The sequence below is a fragment of the Condylostylus longicornis genome, unplaced genomic scaffold, assembly GCF_029603195.1.
Source record: "Condylostylus longicornis isolate FDR11 unplaced genomic scaffold, ASM2960319v2 ptg000055l, whole genome shotgun sequence".
NCBI lineage: Eukaryota > Metazoa > Arthropoda > Insecta > Diptera > Dolichopodidae > Condylostylus > Condylostylus longicornis.
This window is the reverse complement of record NW_026578024.1, coordinates 12,602,823-12,616,172: the sequence shown is the minus strand read 5'-3', so window position 1 is coordinate 12,616,172 and position 13,350 is coordinate 12,602,823. Positions and strand designations below refer to the sequence as shown.

Below are 13,350 nucleotides of genomic sequence, written 5' to 3'. Positions count from 1 at the left end.
ATCCGTCGGCCGAAGAAGTCTTTGGACTGCGACAGATCCGTACGGAAGCGCCACAGCTCCGAAGTGCGTCTTTCCACCCAGACAGTCACCACCTGATCATGACATCTAATAGAATGGCCCACGCTCGGACCAGGCCCGACGAAGAAGAGATTTGCCTCCAATCAAACCGGTTACAATTCAATTCTCAATATATTAAAGGGGTTTTATATAGAGGTCACAATATTTTTTTTGAATAAAGACCGATTATGTTGGCAACTTCCTTTCAAACAGGTAGATATTTTTTACGTAATTTCTTCTAATTTTTTTTTTACGTTTTTAAATACGATATATCTTATCATCTATATGTATATTTTTAATATGAATGTGTTATACTGTTTTTTAACTGATAGATGAATAAAATTGTCTAGAAATGAATATATAGGTAATAGATATTCATATAGAGGCAAAAAAATTAAAAAAGAAAGAAAAATATAGGAAAAAAATCTATATTTTACGATTAGAATTTTCTGCAAGAAATTTTTGGTGCAGAAATTATTTTATAGTGTAACTTATTCATCCGTTTTTTTTTTGGTATGTTCAGCAAATATGTCTACATATATGTATCTAGGTATGCATGAATATATATATTAATTCAGAACAAGGTTTGTTTGCATATGTTTATGCATATAGTGGAAAATGATGAAACCATTTTTGAATACCAATCAAATTTTTTTTTTTTTCATTATCCTTTTATGTTTTTTTTTTTCTAATATTGATTCCGTGTATTTCATATCACTTTTTATTGAAAAGTTTATGTTCAATTTTTAAGTACGATTAATTGAAAATACTTTTCTTTTTCTATCTCTTTCTATATTATTTCAACATACTCTCTACATATATTATTATTCCATATACTTGTCTTTATCATTCTTCCGTTTGTATATGTGATTTTATTCGGTTATTTCAATTTTTCATTTGAAGCAATCACTTTTCCCTCATTTTGATTTTTTTTACAGTTATGGATTACGGTACCTATATATATATATAGATTTTTATATCCTTATATTATTATGTATGAATAATTTTCAATATAATTTATGTAGGTATACACTATGTGTGTCTATTTAGAGTGATGAAGATTTTTTGCAGATTTGTTAAATGATTTTGAATGGAATTGAATGAAAAACAAAAGGAAATTGACTAGTTTTTTTATTTCTGTTCACGTTTTTTATATTTTTATTTTTCCTTTTTTGATTTATTCTAAAAATGTTAACAGGTTCAATTTTTATTTTGTTTATTTTTATTTTTCTTTTTGAATTTATTATAGAATTCCTTCATTCATTTATCTTGTTTCTAAATTGAAAAAGGATTCAATAATTTTTTATTAAGAAAATTGAGGAAAATTTTTGTTTTCCATTATTTTTTTTTTTTTGTTTTTTTATGTATATTGTATACTTTGTATTCATACGTGTACTTATATACTTTATACTTATAAAATATGTGTGAAATTATTGCATTTATATCGTAAATTTGTTATTTAGTTGAATGTTTGGAATTAATTTCAAATAAAAATTATATTTAAAAAAAGATTGAACACGTTATTGTTAAAAGAAATATTGTTTAATATCCTTTTAATCTTATGTTGAAATTTCCTTATTTTATTTTTTGAAGATTTATTTTGATATATTTAATGATTTTATTTAACTAATAAAATGATGTGTTTAATAAGTGTAGACTGTTCTTATATAATACAGCTTAAAATCGAACTGGAGCATTTCATTGAAGCAACTCCTGAAATTCTCACATTGAAGATGCTCATTTTGATTTTCAATGTGTTGAATTCAATCTATTCGTTACGTATAGAATTTTTTAGTGTTGGGTTAAATGTTAGGTTGTGGCATTTGAAAATTTTTCCCATATCATTCCATATTATCGTCAATATTCTTTTAGTCGCATGACGTTTGACGTAATGGGTTGTTCTTGAAAAAGTTTGTAATTTAAAATTAAGTGACCTTAGCTCAATTATCTTTTAGTAATTGTTGAGACCAACAACGGATAACCAGACTGACAGAAAGACAGACATTGTTTAATCGACTCAGAATTCGACACTGGCTATTATTTCTTAGAGTTACAAAATGGTAAGGCAAATTTATAATATCCTTTGAACATACGTTTCTTTAGTCAATATGTATTTTACATATTGAACTAAAATTGAAAATTTTTAAACAAAAGTTGAAGGCGAAAAACACAACTCATGGCACTCTGGTCACATTCTGCCACTTAAAGTAAATTTTTTTTCAATATTGAGTTGACTATTTCGTTTTAATGTAAGATCCTTTTGTAAAATTACACCAATGGAACTTAATTTATTTACGAAAATTTTCAGGAAAATATAGAAAATATTCAGAAATATTTTAATGAATGTTAACGGTTAAAGTTAATTTACAACTTTTAAATTTTAGTTCATTTCCGCTTTATACAAAATTAACAAAATGCATAGTAATGAAAAATCATTAAAACCAAATAAACCGCAAATACAAAATCAACTTAAAATTTTGTCCTTTAAAATCCTTAATCTAACACAATATTATAATTACTATTTCTACAATATGTACACAAAATAACAACAATTAAAAATACATGTATTATGTGTATATGTGTATATATTATATGAATTCGATTGTTAAATCTTTCAAAAATAAATTCTCATTCTATACAATTTTGTGTTGTAGAGTGCAATTTAAAGTTAACGCCTTTAATAATTTTCTAATATTTGTTGTAATCTACAGTTTTTTCTGCATTTTTCACTTTTTTTCACATATTCTTTACAATTATAATTTTTTTTTTTTAAATAATATATTAAAATATATATGTATATGTACATATATAGAAGAGTACTCATATTTTTAATTCTTAGGAAAATGAGAAAACATTGAAAATCCATTTTCTATTCAAATTTCTCATAAAATCAAAAAATTTATGTATGTACTTACATGCACACACACACATTCTCATACAATTGAAAAATTTTAAAAAAAACAAAAAAAAAAACACAACTCTAAACAATTTCATAGCTTGTACATAAAAAGAGTGAGTGGGTATTAAAAAAAAATGATGTGATGTGGGTAGCAAAAAAAAAAATACACCAACAACAAAAAGAAAAATGCTATTTTATACAATATGCAAATTAAAAATTCATGTATGGACCAAATAATTCGAATAAAAGATAAATTAAGGTCAAATGCCATACTCACAATATATTTTTTTATTTTTTTCATTTGTGTTACTCCTTATTTTATAATTTGTAATATCAAAACTAAAAAATAGAAAGAAAATGAAATAAAAATAAAAAAGGAAACATTTATGAAAATGGAAAAAGTTGGAGAAAAAAATCAATGACCTAATTGTCATATATGAGCACACAATAATTAACATGATCTTAACCAACAATAGCAATAATAATTTTCATACATAAAAGCATTCATAAACGAAATATTATAAAACGTAAAGCCCTTCTTTATTACTATAAAGCCTTATGTAAAATGAACACTATATTTTTCCAATTATGGGAATATTAAAAAGCATTTGATACCTATTGGAAAATTCAATGGTTTTAGAATGATCTGAAGAACATATGCTTGTAATTATGAATAGATCGTTAATTTTTACACGATAATATTTAAAACGAAATGAGGAATTTCAAGCATTTTCCAGTGCTGCAGGGGAATTCAAGTAATTGTGATAATTGTTATACATTTAATAAAATAATTCATTTTAATGTAGCTAGCTTTTAAACCGTCATATGCTTTCATTCGGTAATTGTATTATAATTACCACAATTTTATTTTCATGGTTTAACAATAAGGATTTTATTGCTCGTGTCCTCTTTAAAGAATTATAACACTCTTAACTGAATTTATGTTTAAGTCAATGGAAATCTTAGAATGAAAAAATGAAACCTCTAACAGAATAAAGGTTCGTATTTAATCTTGAAAAGCAGTTGAAAGTGTTGAAAAACTTTATGTAGAATGTTACACTTGAAGTATTTTGGAGCTTGAAACGCCAACAATATGGTGTTGTTTATTACTTGAACATCCTGTTTATAAACAAAGCAAAAACCTATGATATTTTAAAAAGTCATTAGCATAAAAATAAAAATTATTTCATCAATTATATTGTATGTAACACTTTTTTCAATCTACCATATGCTAATTTCATATAACATCTCCCTAATTCACCCTTACTCCTATACAAAAATATAGAAATTTTCCACATAATTTTATTTAACAAAAATTTTTATATGTGTTCATATATTCCATCCAATGTCAAATAAATATTTTCCAAATAAATTTTTTTCGATTTTAGTTTTTCTCTACTAGATCCTTATATGTTATTATGTAGAGTTCATTTTTTGTCAAAAAATTTATGCTTTAAAAATAAAACTAATGTTTAAATAAATTAAATGTGAAATATAATGAAGACTATTATTATATAGAGGAAAATATACATACATAAAATACTTGCATATATAAGTATTGTGCATGGTACATAAAGCCAAAAGTGTATAAGACATAAGTGCACAGAACGCCTTATTTACCACTACTTACTGATTGTTGTAATAATAAATTTAAAAATATTATGTGAAATATATAAAATAGCAGAATAAAAATAGCAGTAAAATATTTTCAAATAAGATCCCGTTTAAATGTATATACAACAATATTATGAGAAAAGTACTATATTAAAGTGCACATAACAATATGTTAAAATTTTAGATAATGGCAAGGAAAAATCGATGGGTGCGACATATAATCAACCGGAGTAAAAAGCTGTTGAACAACAAGTAATTAAACACTAAAATGTACAAGATTTTTGTATCTATAATTTAGTCCAATGACCGCTATAAATATAAAATTCTAAGGATTAACTAATTGAATTTTAAACTTATCCGATTTTGACTATCCGACGGACAGACATACAATATTAAATAATATACTTCTTAGAAATATTTTTTAGGAAAAGGAACAGTGAATGCTTTCCGTTTTCTTTATCTTTCAAATATTGGTTTGGATTGAAAATAACATTTCTCATATTTTGGGTAATGTAGTCAATAAAAATAAAAATAGAAAAAAAATATCATTATTTTGATCGTTATCAATATAGACAAAGAGAAATAGAGGGAACAATTTATGTACTCATAGACTTACTTGTTTTGTTTTATTTGTAACACATTAAGTACAAAACCAAAAAAAAATTTCATAAATGAACCATATAAATATTTTTTAAGCTATGAAAATGAACAAAATATTACACACAAACTTAAATGTTCGACATGTACATGAACATACATTGTGTATGTACTTATTTATTATACAGAGCTACATACATGCCTATATGTACATCTTACAGACAAAAAAAACTATTCCAATATTCTTGTATATTATGAAATTTTTGTTTTCTTGCGTTTGCCTCTAGGATATTATCTGGGGCATTTGATTATTGATACTGATGCTGTTGAAAATATGAATTGAAATACACTCAAATATGTGTACGCATATATTATTATGTATAATCAATAATATTTGATATAATGTATATGATTATGTAATACGTGCTATGATCAATAAAATTTTACATTTAACTTACGTTTTTGTTTTCCTGTTTTCGATTTTATGTAGGTAGTTTTGTTAATTTGTATAAGAATCCTTAAATGTGTACACATGAAATAATTTTTTTATGTATCGAAATAGAATATTATTTTCTATATAAAAATATTAAGGACTTTTAAAGTTAAATTAATTTGACTTTTATAAAAGAAAATATAAAAGATAGAGGCGACGTTCATTGGAAGTTATTAAACACATCCTTATTGTTATAAATACGGGTTGAAAAAAATTAAAGGAGAAAGAAGATTTTATAAAATTTTGATATTAATCAAGTGCCAAGTATAAAAGAAAAAATGATTACTTAGAGTACAGTAATAGATTCACAATTATTCTATACTGAATTTGGATGAGAAAAAATTCAAAAGTCCCCAGATATTTTTCATATACTACTTTTAAAGGATTTTTGCTCATATATCGAAAATTTTTAACTGAGTTTTTCGAGATTTAATAAAATTGTTTTTTTAATTTAACGAAAACTACCATACAAACACATAAAATTATAAGAAGGTTTTAGATAATTAGGGGTCCTATTACAATAGCTGTTTACTCTAGATTTAAATGTTATATTTTTTCAATAGTTAAGCAGACTCAAATAATTTCAACTAAAATTTTTGAGAATTGCAACAGCTTTCGAAGTATATTGCTCGTAATAAAATGACATTTGTTGGCAACACTTCGAATCCTATAGTAAATAATGTAGAGCTTTATAAATCCTGTAAGGTACCTATATTGAATACATATGTATATATAAAATATATAATGTGGGCAGTGGCCAGAAAATAACCGATAGACTTATTTATTTTTAAGATATTAACTATCAATCTGTTCTAATATTTATCTATCTAATAAGTCAATGGCTTTTATGAAGTTTTTTCAAAATTTTTGGAAATTACTTAAAATTCTAATGTTATGCTTTAAGCATAACATTATTCCTATTAATGTGGTTATCCCTGTTTTATTAGGTCGCATTTCTTTAAGGAAAATCCCAGTAACTTATGGTCGGTCATACTTTACAATGTTCCGCGGCATATAGTACGAACTATGGGTTGCATAAGCCTCAGGCGCGTTTCTGATTTTTACTCTTAATTTATATGACGCTTTCTATCAACTCGCCGTACAATAGTTGTATATGTTTAGTCTTAGCTATTTAATTTTTAATTTACCTATTAATACTACTGATATTATTTTTTCCTTCTCTTTTCTCTTTCCTTTCCCTTTCCATAATGAGGATTTTAGTTATGGTTACTGACAGCAACGCTTGCTGGCTATGTAATATTTATTTTCCTATATTAAATGCTTGCTGTAACCATAATGTTCTGGTATAAACTTTATTTTATTTTAGTAAAGTCTCACTTAACTCGATTTTTCTTGAAGTTTTTGTGGATATTATTATGCAATACTGACAATTGACTTCCAAAATTTTAAATATAAAATTTGCAACATTAAAATATTATCAATTATATTGAAGAAGTTCGAAAGCACTTCTGTATCTACTAAAAAACAAATTTTAAGTGACTTAAAATATTCCATTGAAGTTAAAAAGTCATATGATTAAGCATTGAAAATCTTTCTAATAAAGAAAATTGAGTAAGTTTTTGCCCTTTTATTTTCTAAGAAATTTGTTAAAATAGAAAAACAGAAAATTAATTCGAAGTTAAAGTTAATGGATTTTTTTTTCTGTTTTTTTTTTTTTGTTGTATCACCCATTGCAATTTGCACAGTTCCGTTTTTTTTTTTTTAAATATTTTTTGTTGTCATTGTGCAATATTTGGTTCCGTTCCGCTGTAAAACTTTCTTTATTCTATTTATTTGTTAGATAGAGCACAGCCCCCACTATGCTTTAAACAATATCCAGTAATAATATCACAAGAGGTCAGAAGTTTTTGTTTTTTTTTTTTTCTTTTTTCTTTCGAGAAAAACTTGTTATTTTCCAAAGAAAATTTTTAAAAGTTTTCAATTTTTTTTTTGCTATTTTCCATTTTATTTTCCAACTTGTTTTTCACCTTTTGGGATAGAAAAGAAGAGTAAAACGGAAAGAAAAAAAAAAAATTATTTTTTTCTTGTTTATTTTATTTTTCATTTTCCATTTTTCCGATTTTCGTTTTTTTTTTTGTTGAAGAAAATAAGAAGTTTTATAAATACAGTTAAAAAAGGAAAAAAGAGAAGAAGCAAATAAAATTTTAAGAAATGTACAAACAATGGTAAATCTTCTTTAGTTGGTGAACTTATGGTATTAAATGTTAGATGTCGCTAGAGATTTTTTTTCTCTCTTTTTTCTCTTTTTTAGCACTTTTCCAAAAAATTTTTGAAAAAAAGTGCTTATTAGTTTCACTCTGTCCGTCCGTCCGTGTGTCTGTTTACAAAACTTCTACACCGTTGAAGATAGAAAGCTGAAATTTTGTACGTACATAGATCTTTACCAGAAACTTATTTCCATAGAACAAAATTTTTACCTATCTCCCCCCCTCTAGAAGTTATACCCCCCCAAAACCCTAAAAACGGCCTTTTTTAACTATTTGTTGCAATGAAACCATAAGCATTTTTGAAATTTTGCAAACGCAGAAAGACAATGGCTTGCTTCCTCTAGCACGGTATACTATAGCTAAACTTTAGAAAAACAAAATGGCCGTTCAAATTTACCGTTATCTAAAGTCTTTTTTTTCCAAATTTTTGATTTCGTTTTTCTTCTAGACCCCAGCCTGTAGAAGCTTGAAATTTTAGGGCCTCTTAGACATTACCAAATAGTTCATTTCGTTAGAAGAAAATTTTTTTCCATCTCCGCCCCCTTTCAAGTTATCGCCCCTTGAAATTTGTAAAATTTGAATTTTTGACACCCTATATTTCCGAAACCGCAAGCTTTTTCAAATGTCTATAAACGCTAAAAGTTAGCGGTAAATTCCATGACATTAAAAAATATAATTATTTTTCTTAACTAACACATTTAAACCTTAAAATCGAGCATTATGTTAACCCCTCTTTATATTATTTTTGCTCTATTTCAAATACTGCATAAATCGTTCATCCTAAATATATGCAATCCCAGAAAAAGTTTTGTATATGAATGAAAAAAATTTTAATAGTGTGATAGGTATACATAGACTGTATTTAAAAACAGAATTTTCACTTGGCGAAGGGAAAAGTGCTACAATACAAACCATTGGTTTGACCCAACTTTATTTTTTTTGAAAATTATTATTCTTAAAATTTATACGAAAAGAAGAATTTTTTCAACGTAGGGAAAAAAAAGGGAAAAAGAAAAGTTTTTCATATTATTTTTTTTTTTTTTTAGTTTTGCACAATTGCTGCGCATTCAATAAAACAGAATTGTTTTTTTTTTTTTTATAAATAAATATTTTTACCAATTTTAATTTAAGTGTTTTAAATTTATTTTGTTGAAGAAAGTTTGTACTTTTTTTTTTGTTTTCTTACAATAATTTTATTTTTCTTTGGTTTCTTAGTCTTTATTCTTTAGTTATTGCTCCATGTATATAAGATGGTTCATTTTTTTTTGTATATGCATACAATATTAGTGATCTTGTACACTCTTTACGTCTCTATGTACATAAATTGTTGATTTTTTTTTTTCAGTTTAGTTTGTGAGGGAAATTTAAATTTGAAATAGTTTATATCTTTGATGTTAATTTAGATGAAATTAAATTTGAATTTAAATTTCAATTTAAATATTCAAATAAATTTTCTAATAATAATATTCAAATTGATTCAGATTTTATGTGAAATGGAGTTGAAACGTTTGTGTATAAATATTGCTTTAAATATCTTTGATTGTTTAGATTTCGATTTAACTTACAGGTGGTGTCCTTGGAAATGGGTAAAAGTATCAATTTTCTGATTCTTAAATACCTGATATCTTCATAAACAATGTAATAAATTTGAAAATAAAATTAAATTCAAAATGAGGAAAAAAATATTATTTTGCAAAAATCGGCATTTAAGCGTCGAAAACAGTATTTTACAAGATTGTTTTGGATTTTATGCGTGCTTACCTTGCTTTCGTGTTTGGAATTTAAAATTCCGCTCAAATAAGGAAAAGAAATTAATGGAGTTTTCAAGAAGATTCAAGAAAAGTATTTCTTTTTCAATAACCTATAACAGAGACCTTACAGAATTCAAAATTTTCAAACTTCTCCTAGTGAGTTTCTTAAATCAATATAAGAAGTTCCAATAAACCGAATCACAAAATATTGCCTGGTCTGACATGCTCTTTTGAATTCAATTCAATTTTTTAAATTCTTTCCTACATCTTTTTTTAATGCCTTCAGTAGGAGAATCGCAGCCCAATGAAAATTTTCTTTTAATTTTGCCTAATTGGGTTTAGTAGCAAGAAATATAAATACAATCCTAACTTAATAGTCGTGTCAAGAAAACAAATCCGGCATATCAATTTCAAACTAGTTTTATTTGTCCTATACATGCAATTAATACCCATAAATCTCTAAATTTTTGCCTGAACTATCATTATTTTTTAAGCATAATTTAAAATAAATTTTATAAAGTTTTATAATTTTCATATACATACATTTATACATACATATATATAAAAATATAATTTTCATTTTCATATACCGGAAAAAAAAAGTAATAAAAATAGAAATTTAATATTTAAGTATAAAATCTAAATTTGTTTTTTAATGATATTTTTCCAATTTTATATTTAATAAAATATTTGAATAATAATAGTTTATATATCATTTTGGCCATGATGATAAAATAATAATATGAAAAAGAAGAAAATTTTATTTACAATTTCTCTTATTTATTTTTTCATATAGCAATATTATAATATATAGAAGACACATGATTCATGGGAGCAATATAAACGAGAAAATTCTATCTAAACTCATTTTATGATTTCTTTGTTGCTACCGAAACTGAACTATTTACCTGAAGGTATGAAAATATCATTTTCTTGTAAGAAAATCACGAATCAAAATATATTTTTTTTTTTCTATTGTTATTATTTGGGTTTGCTATTATAGGAGTTACCAGCATTTCATGGAATTACAATGCTCCAAGATTGAATTTGAACTATTATTTTAATAAAGTTTTCATATCTGTGGTATATTTACGATTTTATATCAAAGCTTGACAATTGGTTTCCTTGAATTTCAATGTATGATATTACATGAGGAAAAACTTAAGTTTTCAATTGAAATTTTATCAATAACTTTAATTGAATTTTTTAGCCGAATTAATTATTATTTTATGATTAATAGAATCACTATAATTGTTTATAGTTGCTATTGCTCTATTTTGCTAATTTTTTAAAGAAATTTATCTAAATCCCCGATAAATGCATTATCCAGTCCAATTATATAGTTTAATCATTTTGGCACAACCTACAACTAGAATTTTATACTTGCCGACACCGACGGTACGATAAATTTACGATGACGGTACGCCAATTCTAATCGAGAAGCATGCTTTCTCGTTTAGATCCCCATCAGATTCACTACATGTTTTCTTGAGAAACCGTCACAATTTCTAATATTTAATAATATTTTACTGATAATAATTATTGAACTTCATGGAGAACGAAAAAACTTTTTAATGTTTGCACTGTAGTATTTCGGGGTTTTTAGTATTTAATTCTTTGATTCCTCATGATATCATCTTTTATAAGAATAGAATCTTATCATTTTGTCCGCAACACAATTAGTAAACAAAAACCCTATCATATACGTGGCTCTATACTTTATATAAAGATGTAAAAATAACGTTATATTAAAAGAAATTCTAGGAATAAATTTATATCGCGATTTTTTCCTCTCTTGTGAACCTATACATGTATACGCCAACTGTACATATATATATATATATAGTAATGGTAGCAATTCAATTCAAGAAAATAAGAGTTAAATTGAGACAAGAAAAAAAAAGAAAATTGTTATAAAGCAGAAAAACAAGATATAAAAAAAATAAGGAGAAAAGCAAAAGAAAAATTTAATACAAAATTTTCTTATTTTTTCTTTCCTTTCACTCTTTTCTTCGCGATTTATGCCCTTTTTTTTCTTTCTTATATTTTTATCTGTGTAGTTTGTATTTTTTTTTTCATTTAAAGAAGGAAAATTTTTAACCTTTTATTTTTTTTTTCGTTATCCATTCTCTTTTAATAATTTTATTTTTTCTTATGATTCTTATTTTTTTTTTTACAAATTTATTTTTAGAAAAATGGTAAAATTATTATGTACTTACCATGATGTAAATGTGCCAGAGATTGCAAAGTGTTCGAGTTGCAATTCAGAAATCCTGCAATTACACAAAAATGAAGAAAAATATTAAAATTATTTTTGTCTTATTTCTTGTTTTTTTTTTATTATTATTATTTTCATTTAAACTATTTTAATATAATGAGTTAGAACAAATTTTTCGTCCTTTTTTTCACTATTTTATTTTCGTTGGTTTTCTTCTTCTTTTTATAGCAATATATATATAAAGTATATGTTCATATTAGCGGATAGTTAAAAAATATACAAAATTCAAATTTATCCTTAAAGACTTTATAAGAGCTCGAGAGTGATGATGGTGACAACGATAATGGCTTAAATTAGGTAAAAATAAAGAAAAAGGACAAGAAACAAAATAAGAAATCAGCTAAAAAGGAAGAAGATGAAAAAGAAAAATGGAGTCAAATAAAAACTAAACCACCTTTTTCCTTTAAATCCTAAAAAATATTTAAGATTAAAGATATCAAAAAACAAAAAATATGAAGGAAAAAATAATAAGTAAGAAATAACAAGCGAATCAGTTTACTTTTAGAATACAAGGATACAGGTACAGCGTATACAAATCTATATGATACAATTAAAGATGAGATTTTGTTTTACAGAGTGCACCATGCTTAAATGAATTTAAAATCAAAGAATTATTCTTCCAATGATTTGATGAAAAGTATTGTAATCTTTTAATAAATTAGCAGTGCATACGGCAATTAAGAAGCTTTCGATCAATACGAATTATATAACTAGCTACACTGAAGCCATTAACTCTGAATAGACCAAAATTGAGTTTAAAAAAAAAATATGTGTTTATTGCAACACCATCAGTTTTTCTCTTAATCGAACTTTTCCACGAATATTATGTCAAAATTTCTTGTATACCTAAAAATCAAATCATTATCTAAGAAGTATCTAGCAGAAGCTTGTTTTCTAAAATCCGTACATTTTTATTTAATTCCAAAATAATATGAAAATTCTAGTAGAATAATCTAGTATGAGACACGTAGAGAGGATGAACCAAGTGAAAGTAAAGTACAATTTTTTCAACCCTCATAACCTTACTTTGAATTATACCACGAAAACATACGTACAGTTAGAAAATAGGGTCTACATTAAAACTGATAAATTTTTGAAAATTCAAGCCATATGACGTCGTTTCGCATTCTACATGTAAATATTTTTTATGGAATTTTACAATTTTAATTTGTAAGTATTATTTGAAGCCATTGAATTAGAATCTTATGTAGAAAGTCATTAAAAATATACCAGATTTCAATAACATAACATTGATTTTCCTCGAATATTTTACAAATTTTAAAAACCAGCCATGGGGAACAATCTGTAGTTATAAATTATTTTTTTGACAAAATAATTTTGTTTTTTTACTCAAAATTACTCAAAAAAGATTTTATATAAGTTTTATGTAGAATTTTTTATGTTATAAACAAGCAAGTTGATATTTCTTTCCG

The 13,350-nt window shown here is 25.0% G+C and overlaps 1 protein-coding gene across 1 annotated transcript in view; it reads right to left on the bottom strand.

Annotated features, from left to right (window-relative positions):
* LOC129612076 (translational regulator orb2) overlaps positions 1 to 13,350 on the bottom strand; it is an 85,152-nt gene that overhangs the window by 49,912 nt on the left and 21,890 nt on the right. The window contains exon 2 of the mRNA XM_055525554.1: positions 11,859 to 11,912. Within this exon, the coding sequence (XP_055381529.1) occupies positions 11,859 to 11,912 (54 nt within the window). The remainder of the gene's footprint in view (positions 1 to 11,858; positions 11,913 to 13,350) is intronic.